The sequence below is a fragment of the Symphalangus syndactylus genome, chromosome 11 (assembly GCF_028878055.3).
Source record: "Symphalangus syndactylus isolate Jambi chromosome 11, NHGRI_mSymSyn1-v2.1_pri, whole genome shotgun sequence".
Lineage (NCBI taxonomy): Eukaryota > Metazoa > Chordata > Mammalia > Primates > Hylobatidae > Symphalangus > Symphalangus syndactylus.
In genome coordinates, this window is record NC_072433.2 from 109,080,513 (window position 1) to 109,107,391 (window position 26,879).

Genomic DNA, 26,879 nt, shown 5'->3' on the forward strand with positions numbered 1-26,879 from the left:
GCTCAGCCTCCCAAAGTGCTGGGATTACAGGCGTGAGCCACCGTGCCCCGCCAAAATGTAAATCTTAATTTTTGTTATATGAGAGTCATTCTTCCTGTGACGACTTTAGAAATTCTTTATCTAGATAATCCCCAAGAGTAAAGGCAAGGTGACCAAGACAAGATATTTTCCATTACAAACAAAATTCTCTTTAAAGGTGGTGAGGGAAATAGGTCCTCGTGTGTCTGTAGTAACGTTGGATTCTAACAAACCTTTGTTTGATACAGCTACAACCTGGGACTTTCGTAATTATTTTATTGTTTGCTGGTGTGACTAAGGAGGATAGTGGCCCTTTGAATTAGTTTTATCATCAATTTTGTTATGTTATTTTCTTAAGATCAGAGGATTTATCTTTAAAAAGTCATAATGGTGTTTTTCTTCTTTTAGAAATTACAAAGAACAGGCTCCAAAAACAAGATCCCTAGGTATGTATTCACAGTTGCCTGACCTTCATATGCAATTAAGCTATGTTTTACCAGAGTAAAAGAATGAGAAATTGTTGTTGCTTAATAGCCTGAATTCATTATATACCCACAGAAATATTAACAGAGCATCTTATAATTATCAATATAATTTTTTGTTGTTGGTGTTCTTTTTTTCTATGTCCTGCCAGAGGGAAAGATGTAGACAAAATATATCAGGAAATATTATGTCTATTTAACTTATCTCGAATTAAACCAACACATTTTTAAGTAAATTATGTAAGTTATATCTTAATTATTAGTGATCCTAAATACTAATGTCATGCTATTAAACATTGAATAGCAAGTATATTACTTTCTTGGGCAAGAGTATAATCAGAATATTTTCAGATTAATTCATAACAAATCTAAGTTTAATGTATTTGGGTAGAGTGACTTCTTACACAATCCTAGACTTTCACTAACTTAACATAGCAAAAATTCATTTCTCATTCACATCACAGTCCACGGTGATGAAGTAGCAGAGAGGATGTGTTCCGCATAGTCATTCAAGGATCAGGCTTCTTCCATCTTTTGGCGTTTTCCTCCTCCAGGTTCCAAAATTCTCCATTTGCCAATAGAAGGGAATGGAGTACATGGAGAATTTTGCAGGTGTTTTTGAGCCAGGCCTGAAAGTAGCAGAAACCAGTTCTGCTCACATATCATTAGCCAGAATTCAGTCACATGACCCCATCTAGTTCTTGGAGCTGAGAAATGCAGTCTTACTATATATCTAGGAGAAAAGAGGAAGTGGAATTTCATGAACACATAACTTTTTCTGCCAGTGAGCATACTTTCTATCACCAGATGGCCATTTCACTTTTCCTCCTACACAGAGCACACTTACCTCCTTCCCAAGGAAGCCAACCCAAGGATGCCAACCCAAAGTCACATCCAGTCACTGCATCTAGCTCAAAGTCCAGGATCACTGGTCATGGAGTACTTTCCATCAAATCTCATGGATGAGATTCTTCAAAGTTTGGTGACCTTTGTACTAAAAAGAAATTCATACCATGATATACCATGTATCAAGTAGTAGAACAGGGACAAAGTAATGACAATGAAAACTCTTCATTGCTTAAGGAAAAAATGGAAGGCACACAACAGGTCTACTACCTGAAATTCTGCTGAGCAAAGATTATGAAGGCTCTGAGAGGAACTTCTTTATCCATTATTCTTCATGGTCCGTGTCTAGGGAGAGTCTTTGTTTCATGGCCACATCTGAGGTGGGTATTTAACATGATCTCTTTGGAGTTTGCCCCAAGTCACTGGTACAAATATAAAGTGATGAAGATTGTACAAAGTTCAGCAGAGGTTTTTTCCATCCCAGGCTTGTGATTTCTTTCACTATATACCTCCTCAAAAACTCAGTGGATTTCTGACCTCTGTTTCCTTCAGTCCATCTGTGGGCTAGTTATTGTACTGAAAATTCTTTCTTAGAGCTAGTTCTCAAACTTGTCTTATTTATGTTTGTTTGTGTTTTGTTTTGTTTTTCCCACTTTCCACTCTCATTCAGCATCTACTGCATTGAGAATTATCAGATTTGGATGGAATGCCATGCATTTAGTCTTATCTCTGCTCTAGGGCTGAGGTGCTGTGGGCCTTTTGTTGCTTAAAACTTTTCTTAGACTTGCAGGTTACTGTTTGGAAGTCAAAGGCTTTTCTAAACCTTAAGTTCCCAAATATCTAGATTCTTTCTCTTCTCTCTGTTCTCTTTTGTGTAGTGCATAGTCAAGGACAGCCAGTAATACACTGATCTTTTTATTCTTTCCAACCAGTTACCTTTGTACAGCAAACTCCATAGGCTTGTGGCCTGCTTGCCAAGTTATCACTGACAACAGTTTTACCTATTTCTTTGGCACATAGGTTGCTTGCTTATTCTCAGTTATCTGTTTCCTTGCTACCCACCACCGAACTGCTAAGCCAATGCCAAATTTTTATGTTATTGTAATGGTACTTCAGAGTACCAATTTTAGTATTATTCATAGTAGACTACCTGCTATAACAAGTAACTACTAAATCTCAGTGGTTTGTCATCTATCACTCTGTCTGCTCCTAGGAGTTTTATTCTATCTTGTGCCTCTTGCCTCCTCTGGATCCTAGGAGTTCTCTTTGTTCATCAGCGATAGAGAAGTAATGGAAGATTGAATGTGAGGTTTTTATGGTCCAGGCCTTTTACTTACATTTTATTGGTCATAACTCAGTTAGCCATATGACCTCACCTAACTGCAGCAGGAATGGAAACTATATTCTGACTGTATGCCTAAAAGGAAGATAATACAGGATTTGACAGAAACATGTCAGTATGCCCCATTTATACCATATATTCACAAACATAGGATAACTAAATATAAGACATACCTACATTTTCACAATGAGAATATCCAAGTAAAGGGTTTTTTGTGCTTAGCTGGTATACTTAAAATATTTGCCAGTTTATTTACATATACAACTCTATGTAATATATAAAATAATATATTCATTTAGAAATACTGCCTTATTCAAATCTCAGTTTCTATGAAACAGGTTTTTTTAAAACTTTTCATTACAGCCACTCTTTGAATATTGTAACAGATTTCTAGAGCACATGTGATTTGTATAAGATAAGGGTTGTTTTGATTTCTGTCTAGATAATGTTTTGTAAATATTATCCCAAACTATGCACTGGTTTATATAACATTATTACATTTGTTTTCTTAAAGAGGTCTTTAAAAGGCTTCTGACAGGCCGGACATGGTGGCTCATGCCTGTAATCCCAGCACTTTGGGAGGCTGAGGCGGGTGGATCATCTGAGGTCAGGAGTTTGAGGTCAGCCTGACCAATATGTCTCTACTAAGAATACAAAAATGAGCCAGGCGTAGTGGCACACGCCTGTAATCCCAGCTTCTCAGGAGGCTGAGGCAGGAGAATTGCTTGAACCTGGGAGGTGGAGGTTGCATGAGCCAAGATCACGCCACTGCACTCCATCCTGGGCAACAGAGCAACACTCTGTCTTAAAAAAAAAAAAAAAAAAAGGCTTTTGACAATGATTTCTAACTTGCAATGGAGAAATTGCGCAGTCACAGGACTGATTAATAAGTCTATATTAAGTTTTTTGTCTTTTTCTTTCTGATTCCATCTCCTAAGTTCTGTAAGCACCTAAAATGTGCATTGATTCATGTCTTTTCATGCTAGTATATCTTCCCCAAATAAGACTTGGTTCAAAATCATGTAAAGTGATAAGATATTGTATGGACTAGAATACAAGTTGCCACCTTCATATCTGGAGAGTAACATTACAACTAGAAAAGAACTTTGTCTTGTATTCTTGAGTAGACTTAGTAATTTGCCTTGTAATAACCACTTTTGGTTCAATAACAGATGGGAGTGAGATCAATTTATAGCCTTTAAAAATAAGTAAACACTATCAGTATTGTCAGACCCAGACCCAGTGGAGTGTCTTAGCTAAGATGTGAATTTTCTGGCTACATCTGCTTCATGTACACAGATAGCATAAGCTAATGATGTTCCTTTGAAAATACATGATGCCCTTCTTTTTTGCCTTCTATACTAGTACAGCAGAGTGATTCCTTTCTTTATGTTATTATAAATAAGACAGCATAGCATAAATTAAGAGGCACTCAATAAACATCTACTTATAAGGGTTAGAAAGCATGTGTGTCAAAATTGACTACTCATATGTAAATTTTCAACTTCAAACTGTTCCCTGTTGGACTTCAGTTTTAAATTGTGAAATATGCCATTTAAGAAAACAAAATTTCTTTGTTTAATATTGGTTTGAAAAAGATGAAATTTACTTCTCCTGTATGTTCTTTAGGTATATAGTTATTATTATTTTTGCTTTCTCTTCCTAGATTTTCCACAGAATGAGCCTCAGATCAAGAATCAGTTTAATAAGAAGCTATCAAGAAGACTTGAAAGTACAAAACAGCAATTGCAGCTGCCTCTTCATCCTTCATGGGAAGCAAGCAGAAGGCGAAAAGAACAGCAATCTAATATTGCTGTGTTTCAGGGGAAAAAAATTACGTTTGATGATTGATTAGTGCCTCTTTCTGCGAACTTTTCCATCTAAAAAAAAAATGTTTTTTTAAGACAAGGTCTCGCTCTCTTGCACAGGCTAGAGTACAGTAGTGCAATCACAGCTCACTGCAGCCTCGAACTCCTGGGCTCAAGTGATCCTCCCACCTCTGCCTCCCAAAGGGCTGGGACTGCAGGTGCATGCACTACCATACCCAGCTTTCTCACCCCAGGCCCTGCAGCTATTACTTAAACTCGTATTTGAATAAGTCTCTTGGGGAGAATTATAGAATGTTTGTTTTTATGTTTCTTTTTTTTTTTAAGTAAATTCAAGTTATGTTTATATAAGCCTTTCACAAATCCAATAGGTACTTAAATTGATTTTTAATAATATCCCTCATACTGTTTCCTTATGAAGTAATTTGGGGATTTTAGTGATCTCATATTTTCTCTTTAGTGCTTATCATGAAATGTGCTTCACTGGTTCAGCTCTGTTGTTTCCTTAAAAATAAGTGTCAATATATATTTAAAATAATAATGGAAACATAGGAAATCATAGCTATTTAAACCAGATCACCCTTGTTAAAAATCATTCTTGTTAGCAAACTAAAATAGTAACTTTTATTATGGATGTACAGGTAAATAAACATTAATTTTATTATAGTTTTAAGTACTTTTGATCATGTACTTTTTGATTCTAAAATAGTTGTCTAGGACAATTTTGGGATTCTTAATTATATTTTAGTTAAGAAAATTGTTTAAATGTAGCAATACAACCAATAATTCATTTTATGTTTCACTACATATAAATATTTCCGTTAAATCAAGAATATATTATCTAGTTTTGACTATATATTCTTATTTTAAAATTTTTGAGGAATCATAGATTCTGATTTTTAAGAACAAATTCTGAAGGCGGTAGGATTAAAAGGCATTTCCACTGATGGCTAAGCAAAGAAGTTGTAAGATAACTCACTGAGGAAAGGACTACTTTGTACATCACAGTACTGCTATTTAAAAGGAAAACAGAATTTTTTAAATCCCTTCAATGTTTCACTTTTGCTATGCTGGGAAAAATTTTGAAGTTCTTGGTAAACTGAATAATGCTAATCCATGTTTCCTGCACATTAGTTCCTTTAATGGTAGGGAAGGCCATCTGGTTAACCTGTATTCACAAACTCTCAAGAGTTTCTACTTATTTCAGGAGCTTAAGAATTTAGATAACTCAGCCGGGCGTGGTGACTCGTGCCTATAATCCCAGCACTTTGGGAGGCTGAGGCGGGTAGATCTCTAGAGGCAAGGAGTTCAAGACCAGCCTGGCCAACATGGTGAAACCCTGTCTCTACTAAAAATACAAAAAATTATCCAGGCGTGGTGGCCGGCACCTGTAATTCCAGCTATTCGGAAGGCTGAGGCATGAGAATTGCTTGAACCTGGGAGGTGGAGGTTGCAGTGAGCCGAGATTGCACCACTGTACTTCAGCCTGGGCGACAGAGTATGACTGTCTCAAAAAAAAAAAAAAAAAAAAAATAGAATAATGGAATTCAAGAGATTATGCAGAGAGAAAATTACTTTTGCTGTGTCAAATGTATACATTGTTTTTATACTTCTTTCTTTTAAATTTTATTTTGACATAATTTCAGACTGACAAAAAAGTGAAAGGAAAATGTCTCTGTACCTACCCAGAGTTTGCCAGACTGTGAAGTTGGGATCACTGTCCTCCACACTGCTGAGTCTGTCCAAGACTTTTTACCTCAACTGGAAGGAGTTAGGGTCCAAGTAAAAAGTTAAGAGGGAAGAGTTTTAAATTTTTTAGCTGTTAGCTGTTAGGTTTTGTTATAAGTGCTGTTGGACTTTGTTCAGGGATGCAGTGAAGTTACTTAGAATCAGATTGGTCATTCTGAGGTTTGTGCTTTCTTAGAATAGGTCTACAAGAGCCATTAGTCTAGGGCATTGGTTCTCAACTTGGAGTGATTTTCCCCCCAGGGAACATTTGGCAACATCATCTGGAGATATTTTGAATAGTCAAGGGTAGGGGAGTGGGTTGGGGGTGGTAGGGGGCTCCATGTAGCAGATATAGGCCTGGGATGCTGCTAAGCTGTCTGTAATATATACACACACACAAAAAGAATTTTATAGCCCAAAACGTTAACAGTGCTAAGGTTGAGAAACACTGGTCTGGGGTTCATCTGACTCCACTATGAGGCATTACCATTTTAGGAACTCTACCTGATGCTGTGTCTATTAGGAAATATTTCTGCAATGGCTGGTCAGAACACAAACTATACCTGGGCTTCTGGAAGGCATAGTTCCACTTACTCCTTTCTAGTGTTTAGTTTTTTTTCCTGGCCTTAGTATGTTCTTTGTACACCTCATGCAGGTTGATCTTCTACTAAAGACTTGAAAGAACCCTTCTACAGAGCTTTGGAGCACTATTTCTGTGTATTTCCTTCCTCTGGTATTTTGCCTCACAAATTCTAATCACATTTTTTCTGAACTCTGAAGTCTCTCTCTAATTTCAGTAAGGCCACTGAGCTCTTTTGGGGTTCTTCTCTCTGCACTATAGTTTGGAAACTTCAGGCAGTGAGCCGGTATACTTGTAGCACTCAAACTCATTTGTTTTTATTCTGTCAGTTATGGTTATCCTTTGCCACCTGTTCTCCATTGACTGAAAACTGTTCTTTGGTGTACTTTTTGCAGTTTCCTAGTTGTTTAATATAGAAGGGCAAATCCAGTCCCTGTTATTCTATAATGGTCAAAAATTTAAGTCCTTCGTTATTTTACTGCTCAAATTCTACTTAATTTGGCCAGTGGGAGCCTCCACAAGCTGTTTCCTATGTCCTTTTAACATGTAAGTTCTTTAATAGTGAGAAAATTGATTACCATTATCGAGGATATATTTACATATTTGAAACTTCAACCCTAGAATACATAAACAAGTTAGTTTCAGAATTGCTAAGTGATAGCTCTGCAAAACAGAAGCCTTCTAGCCAAAGGGTTCAATATTTGTTTAGAGCTCTTTAAAATTTACCTGGGGTAATAACAGCTAAAATGGCAGAGTAAGAACATCCAAAAATTTTTCTCTCTATGAAAGCAATAAGAAAACTGTCCAAACTATCAGAATCAACCTTTTCAGAACTCTAGAATTAACCAAAGGCTTGCAGCAATCCAAGAAGTATTTACTAAAGAAAAAATGTCTAAATCTTGAATCTTGAATCTAAATCTTGATAAGAACAGGGATCATTGTGAAACCTTGCCCTATTCTAATCTGTTTCCCAGATTCATGGTAGCTGTGAAAACCAACAGCCCATGATCATAGTGCAAACCAGCAGCCTGGCAGCCACTGGAGGGAGTTCAGAACAGGGTTGGAGTTTCTTCAGACACATTCCCTGAGAACTGTCATTATTTGACCTGACCGGTGGTTCACTGGAAGACTTAACTTGCAATGCTATGTTTGTTTCATCTGAGTTAGAGCTTGCCCAATGAGATAAGCTTTTTCCCAGAGACTGTTTCTCAAAAACAATTAGAGGCTTTTTTTTTTTTTTTTTTAAACATCAAGACTACCTTAGGCAAGTGAGTAACAGTTGGGGTAAACAGTAAATTAACCAAAAAGTAAGTAAGTTAAAATAGCGTCTTTAATGTCTTTTTTGAGTAAGTCTGAAGTCTGGGCTTCCTCAGGGAATTTCTATTGCTTTTTTTCTATTACTCTTTTTAACCAAAAGTAACCACACTACTAAGCTTAATGAATCAGAGATTTCAACGACCATACACAGCAAAGAATATAGACCTTACACATAAATAGTTCAGAAAGGTTAAACAACTAAAGATAGGGACTTTGATAAGTTATGACAGATTTTTTTGGAATCAAGGAGATTATGTACATGCATAAAGCTGTGTGCATACTCAGGAGAAAGCTGAGAAAGCCCTAAACTCTCACCAATGGCTGACCTTGAGGCACTGCATAAGTAGGTGAAGGCTAAGGAGAAGCTGTTAACTTGTGGCTGAGTATTAAAGGTGTGCCCCAACACAGAGTCCTCAATATAAAGAGAAGTATTGATTCCAGACATTTAAGGAAATCTGTCCAATTATTAGCACAGTACTAAGCATATGAATCAGATATTTCATACACAACAAAGAATATAGACTTTACACATATATACTTCAGAAAGATCAGTAAACAGCAAAATATAGCAACAACAGCAAAACCTGGTGAGGAAAGGGAGTCTGATTTACAGAGTTGTAACATGTTATTTAAAATGTCCAATTTTCAACAAAAATGAGACATGCACGAAAACAAGCAAGAATGGTCCATGCACTGATGGGGGGGAAAAAGCAATAGAAATTCCCTGAGGAAGCCCAGACTTCAGACTTACTCAAAAAAGACATTGAAGACGCTTTTTTAAATATGTTCAAAGAACCAAAGTAAACTGCCTAAAGAGCTAAGAGGAAGTCTGAGAACAGCGTCTCACCAAATAGAGAATATCAATAATGAGGTAGAAATTATGAAGAAAAGCCAAAAAGGAATGAACAGATTCTCAGAGACCTGTGGGACACTATCAGATGTACCAACATAGGCATAATGAAAGTCTCATGTCACCCAGAATTTTCACCCATAGCCATACATGCCCAAGAGAATTGAAAACATGTTTACATGTTTTCGTTAAGCATGTAATACTTGAATGTGAATGTTCATAGTGGCATAATAGCTACAAAAAGAAACAACCCAAACATCCATCATCTGATGATGAGTAAACAGTGTGGTTTATACATACAATGGACTGGATTCGGGCATAAAAAGGAATGAAGTATTGATACAGACTACAACATGAATGGATGAGCCTTAAGAATATCATGCTAACAAAGAAGCCAGACACACAATATGGTTCCACTTATATGCAATGTCCAAAATAAGTAAATCCATAGAGACTGAAAATAGATTAGTGATTGCTAGGAGCTGGGAGAGGGAAGAATAGTGAGTGCATGCTAATGAGTCTGACATTTATTTTTAGAAAGATGAATGTATTCTGGAATTGGATAGCGCTGATTATACAACCTTGTGAATATACAAGATCCACTGAACTGCACTTTAAAAGGGTGAATATTGTGTCAATCATATCTCAATTTAAAAAAATAATATAAAGTTCCCTGGGTGAATACTGGTTTCCCTCCTCCCTTCAGTATATGTAGTACTTCATTTGAAATGTAATGAAATTTATATGGTTCTGAGAGTATTTTATTTTAATGATTTTTCCTCCATCCTTGGTAGTTTTGTTTTTTTTTTCCCTTTATGTATATGAAATGGCAACACTGTTCCTGAAGTCAGAGCTACACAAACTACTATAATCAGAGGAATGGCAACTCTCCCCTTTCCCATTGTTTCTTCTTTCCACTCCATTCTTGCCCATCCCCTGTAGACAATAAATCTCATTAATCCCTGATAAATTCTTCCTGTGTTCCTGTTTTCACAGATGATCAAATGCATGTCTATTTTCTTACCTCATATTCTTTCTTATGCAAAAATTAGCAGTCTCTAGATGATTACGTGAACTTTGCCTTTTTCATTTAAAATATATCCTGGCAATCACTGCAGATTGTTCATAAGAGATCTTCCTCATTTAAAAAATTGTCTTATAGTACTCCACTGGATAAATGTATAAGAATTTACTAAACCACTCTTCTATCTATGGGTATGTGGATTATTTTCATATTTTGCAATTACAAACAATGTTGCAAAGGAAATATATGAAAAAACAGTATGTATTTCATGTTGCAGGTCTATCTTCAGCGTAAATTTCTGGAAGTGGGAATGTGGTGTCAGAATGTAAATGCACATGTAGTTTTGTTGAAAATTGCCAAGTTCCTCTCCATGAAGGTTGTACCAATGTGTATGCCCACTGCAGTGTATGACAGAAGCCTATTTTCCTATGACCTCTTTGTGACAGTAAGATAGGTAAGAAATATTACCTCTGTGTAATTTGGCTATGTATTGCTTACTCTTTAGGAGGATAGTTGAATACTTTTTAATGTTTAAGGACCACTTTTGTTTCAGTTTTTTGAATTTTTTATGTATTTTTGCCCATTTTTCCACTGGTGAAGGTTTTTTTTTTCCTTTTTCTCCCTAATTTTTAAGATTTATTTATTATGTATTAGAGATAGTAGCCCTTTACCAGGAGTGTCTCTTGCCCCTTTCCCAATTAGGAGATCTGTCTATTAGTCTGGGCGCAGGATAGCTTTCTGCCCCTTTCCAGGGATACAGGGTTTGTTGTTGTTGTTTTTTCTATTACCCTTTCACAAGTCACAGTGAGTCTTCACCTGTGTCCCGAGTGACAGTGTTTGATGTCCTTCCTTCCAGTGGCTTAAGTTTTTGTTTGTTTGTTTTTTCCAGTAGGGAAAAAGGGTCCTAGTGGAGATTTGTATCTTTCCTACAGCAGCAGTCCCTCCTCTTTCAGGCCTACATCCTCAACAGTTTTTTCTGCCCTGTCTCCCATCTTTCTCCTGAGTGTCCAGTGTAGGCTCGTATCTATGAGCCTAAGATTAGATGCAAATTCCCCCTATGTCAGCAGCTCTCAGGGCTTCATAGTCTCAAGTTAGCCCACATTCAGCTGCAGCAATTCATCAAAAACTTTAATCAAATACTTCTTACCTTTATGGCAACCCCATCTTCCTTCTGAGCTCTGTCACAAGTGAGCCAGTGCTCTGACATCTTGCTCCTAGGAGGTGCTTGTACTTCCCTAGATCTCTGGCTGTTTGGTTTTCCGACCACCTCATCTCTTTGTTGGATTCAAGAAAAATTATGATTTTGTAATTTTTTCTATTAGAATTTTTAGAGTGGAAATAATGATCATTCCAGCTTACTATATTCTATGCCCCAGTTTCATTTTTATGGTATCTTTTGTGCTGTATAAGTGTTTTTATGTAACCAAATTTATCAATCACTTCAATTTGCCATCTGTGTTTTATCTTATGTAAGAGAGCCTACCCTTGTTGGACAATGTAAACTGCCATAAGCCTTGAGTGTCCGCAGGTTCTCGCTAAGTATACCAAGAGCTCAAAGCCCTGTTCACCTTTCACCTGGGTCATTTTTCAGGATTTTATTTGCACTGAGCAAGCTTGAGGAATGAGTAACATCTCCTCCAGGACAAAAATCAGTCAAGTTCAATACTCTTCTCCTACAGTGAATCTACAGGTATCAAACAGTGGTCCTTTGTGTTTCCCCCATAAGACTTGGGAGAATACAAGTGTACAGGAAGGGGTTAACTCAGCTGGCCAGGGTTGCTCAAACTCTGCACATTCCCATGGTATGCTTGTCTTCCAGACTGGTTCTTGATCAGCTCCTGGGAGATGAGCTCTGAACTAACAATTCTTCCTGATAAGAGCACTTTTGTATGCATAAGGCCTTGGACCTTCTAATACCAGTTTTATCAACTAGTTTTATCTAAGTGATTTGTGGTGAGTACCGATCTGTGCTCTGGGAGACTGTAGTCTGAGTAGCTGAGGTCAATCATATGGGTGATTTATATCTATGTGACTGACCCCCCATTAAAAACCATAGACCCCAAGGATCAGGTGAGCATCCTAGTTGGCAACACTTTGCACAAGTTGTCACACATTGTGCTGGGAGGAATAAGTACATCCTGAGAAAGGCCTGTCTTTAGGACTGGCTCTTGGACAGCTCCTGGAAGATGACCTCTGAGCCTTTTGGGAATGTGGTACCGATTTGATCAGAGAGTTTATGTTAACGATGCGATTTATGGTGAACATTTCTTTCTCTGGGAGGCTAGAGATGGAGTAGCTGCGTTCAGTCCTGTAAGTGATTTACACCTATGTGATTGACCCTCTGTAAAACCCTTGAGCACCAAGGCTCACGTGAGCTTCCCTGGTTGACAACATTAATACATGTTTTCACACATCATTTCTAGGAGTGTGTCCATATGACCCAACTGAAGAGAGGATACCTGGAAGCTTGCCCCTGTTTTGTCCTGGATTTTGCCTTATATACCTTTTCCCTTTGTTGATTGTAATCTATATCCTTTAATCTGTGATAAACGATGACTATGAGTATAGCAGCATTTTCTGACACCTGTGAGTCTTTTTTTTTTTTTAGAGATGGAGTTTCGCTCTTGTTGTCCCGGCTGGAGTGCAATGGCATGATCTCGGCTCACCGCAACCTCTGCCTCTCTCTCGGGTTCAAGCGATTCTCCTGCCTCAGCCTCCCGAGTAGCTGGGATTACAGGCATGCACCACCATACCTGGCTAATTTTGTGTTTTTAGTAGAAACGGGGTTTCTCCATATTGGTCAGGCTGGTCTCCAACTCCCGACCTCAGGTGATCTGCCTGCCTCGGCCTCCCAAAGTGCTGGGATTACAGGCGTGAGCCACTGTGCCCAGCTTCCTGTGAGTCTAGTGAATCATTGAGCTTCAGGGTGGTCTTAGGGACCCCCCAACCCAATGGGGAAACTGACACAAGCATCTTGCTCACACTCTGCCTATTGTTTTTGCCATGACTAATAAAATTATTTATCTCTAATCCAGGATCACATGTCTTCTGCTGGCATCCCTAAAATTGTCGCAGGCTAACAGCAGCTTGCAGGTAGGGTAAACTCCCTCATAGAATTCTTACCATCTTCAAATTATTCCATGTTTTCCTCTAGTATTTTTATAGGTATATGTTTAAATGTAGCTCTTCTCTTTTTATTTTATTTTATTTTTTTCATTTTTTAGAGTCTCACTTTGTCGCTATGTTGAAGAGCAGTGGCGTAATCATAGCTCACTGCAGCCTTGGACTCCTGACTCAAGGAATCCTAAGTAGCCGGGATTACAGCCACATGCTAACACACCTGGTTATTCATTTTTTCTTCTCTTTTTTTTTTTTTTTGGTAGAGATGGAGCCTCACCACGTTGCCACATTGCCCAGGCTGATCTCAAACGCCTGGCCTCAAGTGATCCTTCCACCTTGATTCCCAAGGTACTGGGATTATAGGCATGAGCCACAGTGCTTGGCCTGAATGTAGCTCTTAATCCATCTGGATTTACCCGTGTGTGTTCTGGCAGAGATTGGCAAACTGCTTGATCAAACCAATTAGTATGCAGCTAATCTACATTTTCCAACCCCTCTTGAAGTTAGGTTTGGGTCATGTGATGTAGGAATTGCTTAATCCTTAAGTGTAATGTGGATGAAAACTATGTGAGCCATTTCCAGCTGTGGCCCGTAAAATCTCATGTCCCCACTCATTTTTTATGTCTCAGATGGATGCCTGCCTTTTTAAGATGAAAGAATAATTATCACAATTATCAGCCTAAATAACGAAGAATCTCTAACACTTAAGCCATTTGGACTTAAGTGATCATCAAATAAACATCCGTTTTGTTAAACCAATCAGAGTTTGGAATTTTTTGTTATAGTACAGGTAGCACTATTCTGATACAGAAATTGGTGCTAGAAAAATGACACTCCTATAGGGGTGGGGGATGGGGAAGAAGCCCAAAAGCCCAAAATATAGGGTCTGGCACAGGGTCAGGAGGAAAATGACTACCCAGGACTAAAAAACTGGAGATTCATGTCATACAGTGAAAAAACAGTTATTAAAATGGTCATATGTAATTTTTTGGAAGATGGGCCACATGGTTCCTAACTCTAGCTCTAGGAAAAAAGACTGGAAAATGAAATGTTATTAGTGAGTGTTGGGCTGTGGGAATCATTTACTAGTTTACAAGAAAAACATAAATGAAAAGCAAAGGATGGAAAATCACTGCCTCCAGTCCCAAGTAATAAGAGATTGTGTACAAAGATCCATTGAGACTCCTGGCTCTAGCATAGACCTGAATAAGGGTGTGCAATTTCCTTCCAAACATGATAGCCTTTAAGGCATAAGGACAAAGGAAGGAAAATGCAAGGCAGGCTTGAAAACTTTATTTAGGAAAGAACTTTAAGAGATGCTACCAATGTATGTAATAGAATAGACACCCTTCTCTCAAAAACTGTAGTCATTTACCTATTTTTGGTGCCAAAGTAATTGTGAGACTGGACTCCATCAGCCTTTGAATGTTCTATCATTAAACGTACTTTGGGGCCCCCAAACTTGCTCAGGGAAGAGGTGGGATGCAAAAACTATAAAAAACCCCAAGGAGGGTACACACTCCATCATTTATTTCAAATGTGGCATATGGTAATCATGAAAAAAAAAAAAAAAAGAATCTCCAACAGGATGGCTCTAGTGCTTTCAGAAACAATGAACAAGTACTTCCTTCAGATAGCAAAATTAAAATCAAAGAAATGCCCTCACTCCTGGATCAGAGGACTTCAAAATACTTGCTAGTGAGATATCGTAACTATAACAGAACTGTGTGTCCTCTGTATCTCTCATATTCCCTAATGGGAATGGCAGCTTCTATTATAAATATGTCCTTACTCATCCTATTGTGTTGGGCCTGGTGGCAGGGGAGAAATTTCTATAACTGGTGTTTAAGAAGGTATATCCAGAATTGATGGAAAGAACCATGCTTCATTCAGAGATCTTGGACTTTGAGTTGGTTATAGTAACTGGATGGAACTTTGAATTGCCTCTGTTGAGGAAGGAGGGTGTATGTTCTAGGTGTGGTAGGATATTTGGTAACCAGAAGGACATAGTATGTTAAAAACTGGCTAAGTGCTCACTGAATCTATTTCTTCTTTCCTTAGGCACCTGGGCAAATAATATTTCCTAGCCTCCATAAAGTTAGGCAAATTCTGGCCAGTGGAATACAGGTAAAATGATTACATGAAGATTTTCACCTTCCCCACAAAACTTTCCAGGTAATCTTCCACACTTCTTCCATTATTTCCCAGAGAGACATTGATATACTGGGCAATTTTCAAGATAGAGTTTGAAGATGGTGAAGTTTCTATTTGCCAGGTTCTCTGAATAATTGCATGGAGCAGATCCTCCCAAGTCCATCCAGTCTTTACACAAGCAAAAAATGAATGAGTATTGAAGTGACTGAGATTTAGGGAGTTTATCTGTTACTGTAGTTAGGATTATCCTTACACATATATGATATATGGTTGGGATCTAACTATTCTATTTTGTCCAAAATGAATAATGTTATAATGCTATATTTGAGTTATTGGGTTATCCTTATTTGAAATGTCACCATATAATCATGTAAATGTTCCTGGAGACTCTTTTTGCTTATCTCTTTATCTGATCCAGTATTACATTTTAAGCTATTATACCTTTATATTTTATTCAGATAACCAGTAGCTTGGTTTATCCATAAATCTTTTCCCCCAAATTTTCTTAGCTATTCTTATACCTTTTCTTTACAAATAATTTTTTTAATCAATTTGTGAAATTTTATTTTTTTAATTATGTTGGGTCATTACTTTTGATTACTTTTAAGAATTATTTGTAACCTGGGAAGTATTTGTATATCAAACATCTCTTTTTGTTATTCTCTAATTAGTTGCATAAAATCATGGATTTGCCTCTGTGAATTGGGCCTATACTATAGAATTGTAGAACAAATTATATGTACAGGAACATGTTCAGTAGCCTAAGTATGATATCATCCTGCAAAAATTAAGTAGCCTTAAGCTGAATACTGGAATGTTGTTTGTACTTTGAACATGTGTTTCTCTTCAAGGGAAAACTTGTTTTGAAAGAAAGTCATTCTCCATGTTGTTTTCAGGATAAAATTAAAAGGATGTTTTTCAGTAAAGACAGCCAAAGCTTAGAGGGTCAATAAAGGGAGGAGGGTATTTGTGTTTATTTTTCAACTGACCACAGTATGAATACTCAGTGCTTAGCTTTGCTCTCTCTATCTGTACAGAAGTTCATAGCCTTCACATACACCAATGAGCAAGCAATTTAGCTCGTATTCGAAATAGATGTGAATTAGTTGATCTCGTAGGCACCAGCTGTGATAAAGGAGAGGTTGTTAGGCCCTGTCAAATTTTTAAAGATTTACAAGCACTAAAATTGCACAATTAATATACCTAAAGTGTCTGTTCTTGAGTGCTTGAATTTATATTCTGCACTTTAATACCTGCAAGCCTCCCTCCCTCAATTTTTCAGATCTCTGTTCAAAGGTCATCTTGTTCGAGAGAACTTCTCTGACTTCACTTTGAAAGTATCAACTAGTTATTTCCTCCTCTTTGCTTTTTCTTCTATGACATTCATCACCTAACATATATAAGTTTATATAGTTTTCAGCTTCCCCCATCTAGAATATAGACTTGTGGATTAGCGACAATTTTGAACAGTGGTTGATACATAGTAAGTGCTCAGTTAAATATTTGCTTTTCTAAAATATGTATAAGTTTTTCAGTTTATCAGTGACTCATATGGTTGAAAAGCTGTAGTCACCAGTTAGGAGGCTATTAGAATAATCTAAATGAGAGATAGGGTGGCTTGGGCTTGAGTAGTAGCAGTGGAGAATGAGAATGGGAGAGAGAGTGATGGATATTTGATTATATAGAAAGGAATGAATCAATCCCCTAAGGAAAGTGTAATTGAAGTAAGAAACAGTATGATTACTGGGCAGCATTTGGGGCCCATTTGAACTTTACCATCATTGATTTAAAGTGAAAGCAATCAGTATAGGCATTTGTATTTTTATTTCTGTGATATGCTTTTTTTTTTAACCATATCTATTTTGGCCTCTTGATCTTTTTCGTTATTGGTTTGTGGGAGCTCCTCATATGTTAAAGGAGTTAGCCCTTTGCCTACCATGACTTGCAAAGAATTTTCATTTTGTCATTTGTCTTTTAGCTTTAATTTTTTTCAAACAGGATATTTTATTTTATTCATGTTATAAATGTGATCTGATCTTTTACATTCTAATTGGCTGTTGGTGGTATATGTGAAGGTTATGAACTCCTATATACTGATAATTTTCTCAGCCACCCTACAAAACTCTCACTATTTTTAATAGTTTCTCTGTTGTTCCTCTTGTATTTTTCCAGGTTCAGAATTATATCATCTAAAGATATTAATACTTTTACTTATTCCTTTCTAATTTTCATAATTCTTTATCTTGCCTAATTAGAATTGCTGGTACCTCCAGTAAAACATACAATAATAGCAATGATGTTAGACCACCTTGTTTATTTCTGACTTTAATGGGAATAATTCTAGTGTTTGCTTTTAGCATGAAATTCACTTTTAAATTTAGATTGATATGGTGTTAAGATCTATTCCTCTTACTGAAATGTATTTTTTTCAGTTCAAGAATAGACATTGAGCTTTATCAGATACCTTTTAAACATTAATGAAAATGAAGATATGATTTTTTGTTGTTCTTTAAACATTTCTTGGAATAACTCTGAAAGAACATTTGTGCCTGGTGCATTTTGACAACTCTATTTTTTCTATATTAAGTTATCTGTTTCTATTTTAATCTGAGCTCAATTTAAATTTTTCTTTAAAAGTAACCATTTTTGTCCCTGTTTTATATGTTATTTGCAGAACTAAACAATGTAACCTCTTGATTTTTTTAAATTTTAGTTTTTATTTTTTGAGGCAGGGTCTCACTGTGTCACCCAGGTGAGTGTTATAACTCGATCATGGCTCACTGCAGCCTTGAGCTCCAGGGCTCAAGCGATCCTCCTACCTCAGCCTCCTAAGTAGCTGTGACTACAAATACATGCCACCACACCTGGCTTTGTAGAGACAGCGTCTTGCTATGTTGCCCAGGCTAGTCTTGAACTCCTGACCTCAACTGATCCTCTTGCCTTGGCTTCCCAAAGTGCTGGAATTACAGGCATGAACCACCACACTTGGCACCTCTTGATTTTTAAAATAACTTCTGCTAGTTTTAACTATTTTGCCCTTTTTCTTATTTTGCATGTTTGTGTTTTATACTTCTTTTCTAGATTAGTTAGTTAACAATTTTCCTAAGGAAGGTATGTATTTTTTCTTTGTGTGCTCTTTTAGCCATATCCCATAGGTTCCAATGCATTGTGATTTTTAAGATACTGTTTTTCTCTTTTCTACCTTTTCAAAATTTCATTTCAGCTGTTTTCTCAATTTTCCTTCTCTGCTATTTTAGAATTTCTTTTGGTATTAACATTTAAAGTTAAAGGTATGTATTTTCTTAAAATCTAAATGAATCTCACTCTGTAGGCCTACCAAATAATATATAGGCCTCAGAAGTCTTTCACCACCCTTATCTTGCATGCATTTGTCTCAAATATTTTAATTACTAGATATTATTGCTTAAAACAGTCAATGTTCATGTAGACATACCCACTTTTACCAGTTTCTGTGTTCATCAATTTTTCCTTGTCTCCATCCTTCTTTCTAATATTACTTTTCTACTTTCTTAAGTACATATGTTTTCAACATTATATAGTGATAGTCTCATTCTTAAATAATAGTCTAATAGGGTAATAATACTTATTTTCTTCCATTACCATGAAAATATCTTACTGTCTCACTGTTTTCTTTTTTTTTTCTTTTTCAAGATGGAGTCTCCCTCTGTCGCCCAAGCTGGAGCGCAGTGGTGCAATTTTGGCTCACTACAACCTCTGCTTCCTGGGTTCAAGCAATTATCCTGCCTCAGCCTCCTGAGTAGCTGGGATCACAAGCATGCCTTGCTACACCCAGCTAAGTTTTGTATTTTTAGTAAAGACGAGGTTTCACTCTGTTGGCCAGACTGGTCTCAAACTCCTGACCTCAAGTGATCTGCCCACTTCAGCATCCGAAAGTGCTAGGATTACAGATATGAGCCACCATGCCCAGCCTGTCACTGTTTTCTGACTTTATTTCTGTCAAGTCGGTTCTCAGTCACATTGTCATTTTATAGGCAACTTTTGTGTGTGTCACTGATACTTTTACAACATGAAATAATTGCATTTCTTAACAGAGGCTCTCTTTACAGTTGTAATTTTGTATACTATACTTAATAATACTCCATGGCTTTAGAATAAGGGTCAGCAAACTTTTTTTGTAACAGTTGAGGTTGTAAATATTCTAGACTTCGCAGGCCATAAGGTCTCTGTGGCAGCTACTCAACTCTGGTATTGTAGCACAAAAGCAGCTATGGATAATATGGAAACAAATCATTCATTAAATTTTTTTTCTTTAACTTTTAAGTTTTAGGGGTGGGTGTGCAGGTTTGTTATATAGTTAATCTCCTTGTCACAGGTGGTTGGTGTACAGATAGTCTTGTCTCTCTGGTAATGAGCATGATACCTCATAGGTAGTTTTTCTGATCCTCTCCCTCCACCCACCCTCCACCCTTAAGTAGGACCCAGTGTCTGCTGTTCCTCTCCTAGCATCCACGTGTTCTCATTGTTTAGCTCCCGCTTGCAGGTGGGAATGTGCAGTATTTGATTTTCTGTTCCTGTGTTAGTTTGTTTAGGATAATGGCCTCCAGCTCCGTCCACATTGCTGCAAGGACATGATCTCATTTTCTTTTAATGGCATCATATGGGGCATATGTACCACATTTTCTTTATCCAGTCTAACATTGGTGATCATTTAGATTGATTCTATGTCTTTGCTATTGTAAATAGGGCTGCAGTGAACATAGATGTGCATGAGTGTTTATGGTAGAACAATTAGTATTCCTTTGGATGTATATCCAATAATGAGATTGCTGAGTCAAATAATAATTTTCTTTCACATTCTTTGAGGAATTGTCACAACTACTTTCCACAATGGCCAAACTAATTTACACTTCAACCAGCAGTGTATAAGTATTCCCTTTTCTCCACAACCTTGCCAGCATCTATTATTTTTTTTTTTTTTTTTTTTTTACTTTTTAATAATAGCCATTCTCACTGGTGTGAGATGGTATCGCATTGTGGTTTTGATTGACATTTCTCAAGTGATTAGTGATGTTGAGCATTTTTTCATACGCTTGCTGGCTGCATGTATGTCTTCTTTTGCAAAGTGTCTGTTCATGTCTCTTACCCATTTTCTAATGGAAGTTTTTGGTTTTTTTCTTGTAACTTTGTTTAAATTCCTTATAGATTCTGGATATTAGATCTTTGTTAGATGCATAGTTTGTAAATATTTGCTCCCATTCCATAGGTTTTCTCTTTATTCTGTTGATAGTTTCTTTTGCTGTGCAAAAGCTTTTTAATTTAACTAGGTCCTACTTGTCAATTTTTGTTTTTCTTGCAATTACTTTCAGTATCTTCATCATGAAACCTTTGCCAAGTCCTGTGTTCAGAATGGTATTTCCTGGGCTGTCTTTCAGGGTTTTTATAGTTTCAGTTTTTGCATTTAAGTTTTAATCCATCTTGAGTTGATTTTTGTATCTGGTGTAAGGTGGGGGTCCAATTTCAATCTTCTGCATATGGCTAGCCCATTATCCCAGCACCATTTATTGAACAGAGAGTCCTATCCGCATTGCTTGTTTTTGTCAACTTTGTCAAAGACCAGATAGTTGTACATTTGTGGCACTATTTCTGGACTCTCTATTCTGTTTTGGTCTTTGTGTCTGTTTTTGTACCAGTACCATGCTGTTTTGGTTACTGTAGATCTGTAGTATAGTTTGAAGTCAGGTAGTGTGATGCCTCCAGCTTTGTTCTTTTTGTTTAAGATTGCCTTGGCTATTTGGGCTCTTTTTTGGTTTCATATGAATTTTAAAATAGTTTTTTCTAATCCTGCCAAAAATGTCATTGGTAGTTTCATAAGAATAGCACTGAATCTGTAAATTGCTTCAGGCAGTATGGCCATTTTAACAATATTGATTCTTTCTATCCATGAGCATGGAATGTTTTTCCATTTGTTTGTGTCATCTCTGATTTCTTTGAGAAATGTTTTATAATTCTCGTTGTAGAGATCTTTTACCTCAATAGTTAGCTGTATTCCTAGGTATTTTATTATTTTTGTGGTAATTGTGAATGGGATTGTGTTCCTGATTTGGCTCTTGGCTTGTATGTCGCTGGTGTATAGGATGCTACTGATTTTTATACATTGATTTTGTATCTTGAAACTTTCCTGAAGCTCTTTATCATATTGAGGAGCTTTTGGGCAGAGATAGTGGGGTTGTCTAGATATAGAATCATGTCATCTGCAAACAGAAATATTTTAACTTCCTCTCTTCCTATTTGGAGGCCTTTTATTTCTTATTCTTGCCTGATTGCACTTGCTATGACTTCCAATACTATGTTGAATAGGAGTGGTGAGAGAGGACATCCTTGTCTTTGCCTGCTTTCAAGGGGAATGCTTCCAGCTTTTGCTCATTCAGTATGATGTTGGCTGTGGGTTTGTCATAGATGGCTCTCATTATTTAAAAATATGGTCCTTCAATGCCTAGTTTATTGAGGGTTTTAAACATGAAGCAATGCTGAATTTAGTTGAAAAGGCTTTTCTGCATCTATTTAGATAATCACGTGGTTACTATTTGTAGTTCTGCCTATGTGATTAATCACATTTATTGATTTGCATATGTTGAACCAATCTTGCATCCCAGGGATGAAACCCACTTAAATGTGCTGGATTAGCTTTTTGCTGTGCTGCTGGATTCAGTTTGCTAGTATTTTCTTGAGGATTTTTCCATCTATGTTCATCAAGGGTATTGGCCTGAAGTTTTCTTTCTTTGTTTTTTCTCTGCCACGTTTGGTATCAGGATGATCTTGGCCTCATATAATGGGCTGAGGAGGAATTCCTGTTATTCTGAGAGTTTGGTTAGTATGATTCTAGTTTTTTTTTTTTTTACTTTGCTGAGTATTGTGTTTTATGTTTGATTGTATGGTTGATTTCACAATGAGAAGAATGTGCCATGTAGCAATGAGAAGAATGTATATTCTGTTGTTTTTGGGTATAGAGTTCTGTCTGTTAGGTCCATTTGGTCAAGTGTTAAGTTCAGGCCCTGAATATGTTTGTTATTTTTCTGCCTCAATAATCTGTCTAATACTGTCAGTGGAGTGTTGAAGTCTCCCACTACTATGGTGTAGGAATCTAAGTCTTTGTAGGTCTCTAAGAACTTGCTTTATGAGTCTGGGTGGTCTTGTTTTGGCTCCCTATATATTTAGGATAGTTAAGTCTTCTTGTTGAATTGAACTCTTTATAATTATGCAATGCCCTTCTTTTATCTTTTTTTTTTTTTTAATCATTGTTGGTTTAAAGTCTGTTTTGTCTGAAATTAGGATAGCAACCCCTGCTTTTTCTGTTTTCCATTTACTTGGTAGATTTTTTTCCATCCCTTTGTTTTGAGCCTGTGGATATCATTGCATGTGAGATTGGTTTCTTGAAAACCCTTCTTGGGTCTTGCTTCATTATCTAGCTTGCCACTCCATGCCTTTTATTTAGGGCATTTAGCACATTTACATTCAAGGTGAATATTGATATATGTGGATTTCATCCTGTCATCATGTTGTTAGCTGGTTATTATGCAGACTTTTTGTGTGGTTGCTTTATAGTGTCACTGGTCTGTATACTTAAGTGTGATTTTGTAGTAGCTGGTAACAGTCCTTTCCATATCGAGCACTCCTTTTATAAGCTCTTGTAAGGCAGGTCTGGTGATAATGAATTCCCTCAGCATTTGGTTGTCTGAAAAGGATCTTATTTCTCCTCCACTCATGAAACCTAGTTTGGCCACATATGAAATTCTTGGCTGGAAATTTTTTTCTTTAAGAATGCCAAATTAGACTACCAATCTCTTCTGAGTTGTAGGGTTTCTGCTGAAAGGTCCACTGTTAGTTTGATGGGGTTCCCTTAATGGATGACCTGCCTCTTCTCTCTAGTTGGCTTTAACATTTTTTCTGGCCGGGCGCGGTGGCTCACGCTTGTAATCCCAGCACTTTGGGAGGCCAAGGCGGGCGGATCACGAGGTCAGGAGATCGAGACCACGGTGAAACCCCGTCTCTATTAAAAATACAAAAAAAAAATTAGCCGGGTGTGGTGGCGGGCGCCTGTAGTCCCAGCTAATCAGAGAGGCTGAGGCAGGAGAATGGCGTGAACCCAGGAGGTGGAGCTTGCAGTGAGCCGAGATTGCGCCACTGCACTCCAGCCTGGGCGACAGAGCAAGACTCCGTCTCAAAAAAAAAAAAAAAAAAAAAAAAAATTTTTTCTTTCATTTGGACCTTGTAGAATCTTATTATAATGGTGTTTTGGAGATGGTCTTGTGTGATCTCTCACAGAGGTTCTCTGCATTTCCTGGATTTGAATGTTTACCTCTCTGGTGAGGTGGGGGAAGTTTTTATGCATGATATTCTGAAATATATTTTTCAAGTTGCTTGCATTCTCCCCATCTCTTTCAGGGATGCCTGTGAGTTGTAGATTATGTGTCTTTCCAAAATCCTATATTTCTTGGAGGTTTCATTTTTTACTTTTTTATTCTTTATTTTTGTCTGACTGAATTATTTCAGAGTGCCAGTCTTTGAGCCATGAGATTCCTCCCTCAGATTGGTCTATTCTGCTGTTAACGCCGTGTTTGCATTATGCAGTTCTTGCAGTGTGTTTTTCAGCTCTATCAGGTCAGTTTAGTTCTTTTTTATAATGGCGATTTCATCTGTCAGCTCCTGTATCATTTTACTATGATTCTTAGCTTCCTTGGATTGAGTTTCAATATTCTCCTCAATCTCGATGATCTTCATTACTATCCATATTCTTAATTCAATTTCTGCTATTTCAGTAATTTTGACTCAGTTAAAAACCTTGCTGGGCAAATAGTGCGGTTATTTGGAGATAAGAGACTTTTTGAGTGATCAGAGGTCTTGTGCTTGTTATTTCTCATTTGTGTGGGCTGATGTTCCTTTAGTCTGTGAAGTTGCTGTCCTTTCCATGGATTTTTTGCTTTTTTTTTCTTTGATTCCCTTGGGGATTTGATTATGATATAAAGTGGGTTTGGCTGGCCTGCTTTGATTCTAGTCAGCTCCTGGGTCTTGGAGGAGCCCCCTCCAATTACTGCCTCCATGCCCATGTTTCTTTTGTTGGGTGTCCTGGTCCATGGGGCTGCTCAGGCAGGGGCACAGTTGGCAGACAAGCTATGTCCTTGCCCAGTCAGCCCTCATCTGTTGTCCATGTGCTTCCTGGGAGAACACAGGGTTGCACCTGGTCACAGAGTTCAGGTGAAAGCAGGACCATTGAGTTGGAAGCTTTAGCAGGTTTGTCCTGTCTGGCTATAGGAGGCAGGGGTGGATGGAGTTGCCTGCCTTGCCCTCTGGATGTTTCCAGGGTAAGAAGAGGCTTCACCCCTTGGCAAACTCATGCAGAAGTAGGACTTCTGAGCCGGAAGCTTTAGCAGATGTTGCCTGCCTGGCTGCTAGTGGTGGAAGTGAGTGGGTTCCTGTGCTCTGCCATTGGGGTGTTTCCCAGGACAACAGGAAGCTGCGCCCTCCAGCTGAGTTCATGCAGAAGTGGGCCAGAAGCTCTAGCAGGCATTGCCTACCTGGCTATCAGTGGCAGGGGTGGGTGGGCTAGCCTGCCCTGCCATGTGGGTACTTCCTGGGACAATAGGAGGCTGCACCCACCAGCTGAGTTCACACAGAAGTGGGGCCACTGGGCTGGAAGCTCTAGCAGGTGTTGCCCACCTGACTACCAGTGGTGGGGATGGGTGGAGTGTCATGCACCCTGCTGTCCAGGTGTTTCCAGGACAACAGGAAGCTGTACCCTCCAGTTGAGTTCACACAGAAGCAGGACCCCTGGGCCAGAAACTCTAGCAAGCATTGTCCTCCTGGCTGTCAGTGGTGGGGGTAGGTGGAGTCACATGACCTGCCACCCAAATGTTTCCTGGTACATCAGGAAGCTGTACCCTCCAGCTGAGTTCACACAAAAACAGGACCACTGGGCTGGAAGCTCTAGCAAGCATCGCCCACTTGACTTCAAGTGGTGGGGTAGGTGGAGTGGCCAGCCAAGTTCAGGCTGAATCAGAACTGCTGGGCCAGAAGCTGGCAGCAAGCCCCATCCAGCAGTGTGAGATGGAGCAATCTTACTGCTTCCAGGCACCACAACTGCAGCCTCTGTTGGGGCTCTTAAGTTGATACTGGTCTGCTCCAGGGCCCAAAGCTTATAGAGGTCCCTTTGAACTTGACTGTTGCCCCCACAAAACATCTGAGTGGCTCCCTGCCTCAGTCTAGAAGTGTGGTGGGGGTTTCTGGGAGGTCCAGGGAGATTCTCCTGATCCATCTTGCACAGTTCCTGTGGAGAGCATGAATCCCCCTGGGGGCTCTCAATCTCTCACCTTTCCTGTATTGGAGAGGTTCTCCCAGCTCCGAGCGAAGGCCAGACAGGCTGGTGCCCAGCTTTGCTCCTCTCTGCTGTTTGTGTTCCCCTGCTGACTTGCTGGGTCCCCGGTGTGGTTTCTCAGATCATCAGCCTGCAGGGTCCATGTTCACTAGCCCTTTTGTTTCCTGTCCATGAGTGTGGCATACATGAGCTGTTTCTAGTTTGCTATCTTGGCTTGAAACACACTGTAACTGTGTTTCAATGAACTTTATCTACAAAATCAAGTGGTAAGCCTGATTTGGCTCATGGTTCATATTTATTGATGCCTGCTATAGATAGTACTTTTTACTGCCTTTTCTGAGTAATGATTAAATTAATATATTTATCTTTCTCAGCTTCCTTTCCTCCACTACTATTAGGTGGCAGCATTATCTTTCTTGGATTTTATTTTTATATTGATAAATGTAAGAATAGGCAAATGGATATATTTATTTGCTTTAAATTGCATATTTTGACCCCAGCTATAAAAATATGAAGAAATAAAACACACCTTTTCATTTTTTCCCCTCAAATTTGTTAGTTATGTCATTTCTACCTTATGAAGGCTTATGATGTTTACATTCTGTAATACCACCCAAATCGTTGTGGGTCAGGTGACTTACTGAAGATCACACAGACAATAAGTGATGAAGCTAGGATATAAACTTGAATAAACTTTGCTGTTGACAATTGTCATTGTCTTAGCCTGTTCAGGCTGCTGTAACAAAATACTATAGATTGAGTGGCTTGTAAATGACATACATTTCTTTTTCACAGTTCCAGAGGCTGGGAAGTACAAGACCAAGTTTCTGGCAGATTTAGTGTCTGGTAAGGGCCCATTCCTCACTCATGATGCCTTCTTGCTGAGTCCTCACATGGTGGAAGGGGCAAACAGGCTCCCTTGGACCTCATTTATAAAGGCACTTATCCCACTCATGAGCATTCTGTCACCTCCCAACGATCTCTTAATATCATCACCTTGGGAGTTAGGATTTCAGCATATAAGCTTGAGGAGAGAAACACATTCAGACCATAGCAGCCACACTTTTCTGAAGCTAGGATAATCCCGATACTAAAACCTAACAAAGATTGTGGGGGTGGGAGGAGCCCAATCATTTGTAAATGTAGATGTAAATAATACAGCAAACCAAATTCTATACAATTTTAAAAGTTGTCCAGCATTGTCGTGTTAGTTACATTTTAGAAAGTAAATTTGATTAAAT

General features: G+C 38.1%; 1 protein-coding gene and 1 long non-coding RNA gene across 4 annotated transcripts in view; both read left to right on the forward strand.

Annotated features, from left to right (window-relative positions):
• The window catches only part of SRFBP1 (serum response factor binding protein 1), a 60,804-nt gene extending 55,617 nt beyond the window's left edge, over positions 1-5,187 (forward strand). For 2 of the 3 annotated variants that reach the window (XM_055298937.2, XM_063612954.1), the window contains 2 exons: positions 427-464; positions 4,355-5,187. In XM_055298937.2, coding sequence (XP_055154912.1) covers positions 427-464; positions 4,355-4,539 — 223 coding nt within the window. In that variant the 3' untranslated portion in view covers positions 4,540-5,187. Of the gene's footprint in view, positions 1-426; positions 465-1,583; positions 3,495-4,354 lie in introns of those variants that run through there. The other variant, XM_055298938.2, reaches the window with a different exon arrangement.
• A 10,081-nt stretch (positions 5,188-15,268) lies between these two features.
• LOC134731852 (uncharacterized) overlaps positions 15,269-26,879 on the forward strand; it is a 33,569-nt gene continuing 21,958 nt past the window's right edge. Inside the window, exon 1 of the long non-coding RNA XR_010114490.1 lies at positions 15,269-26,484. This is a non-coding gene — a long non-coding RNA (uncharacterized lncRNA). The remainder of the gene's footprint in view (positions 26,485-26,879) is intronic.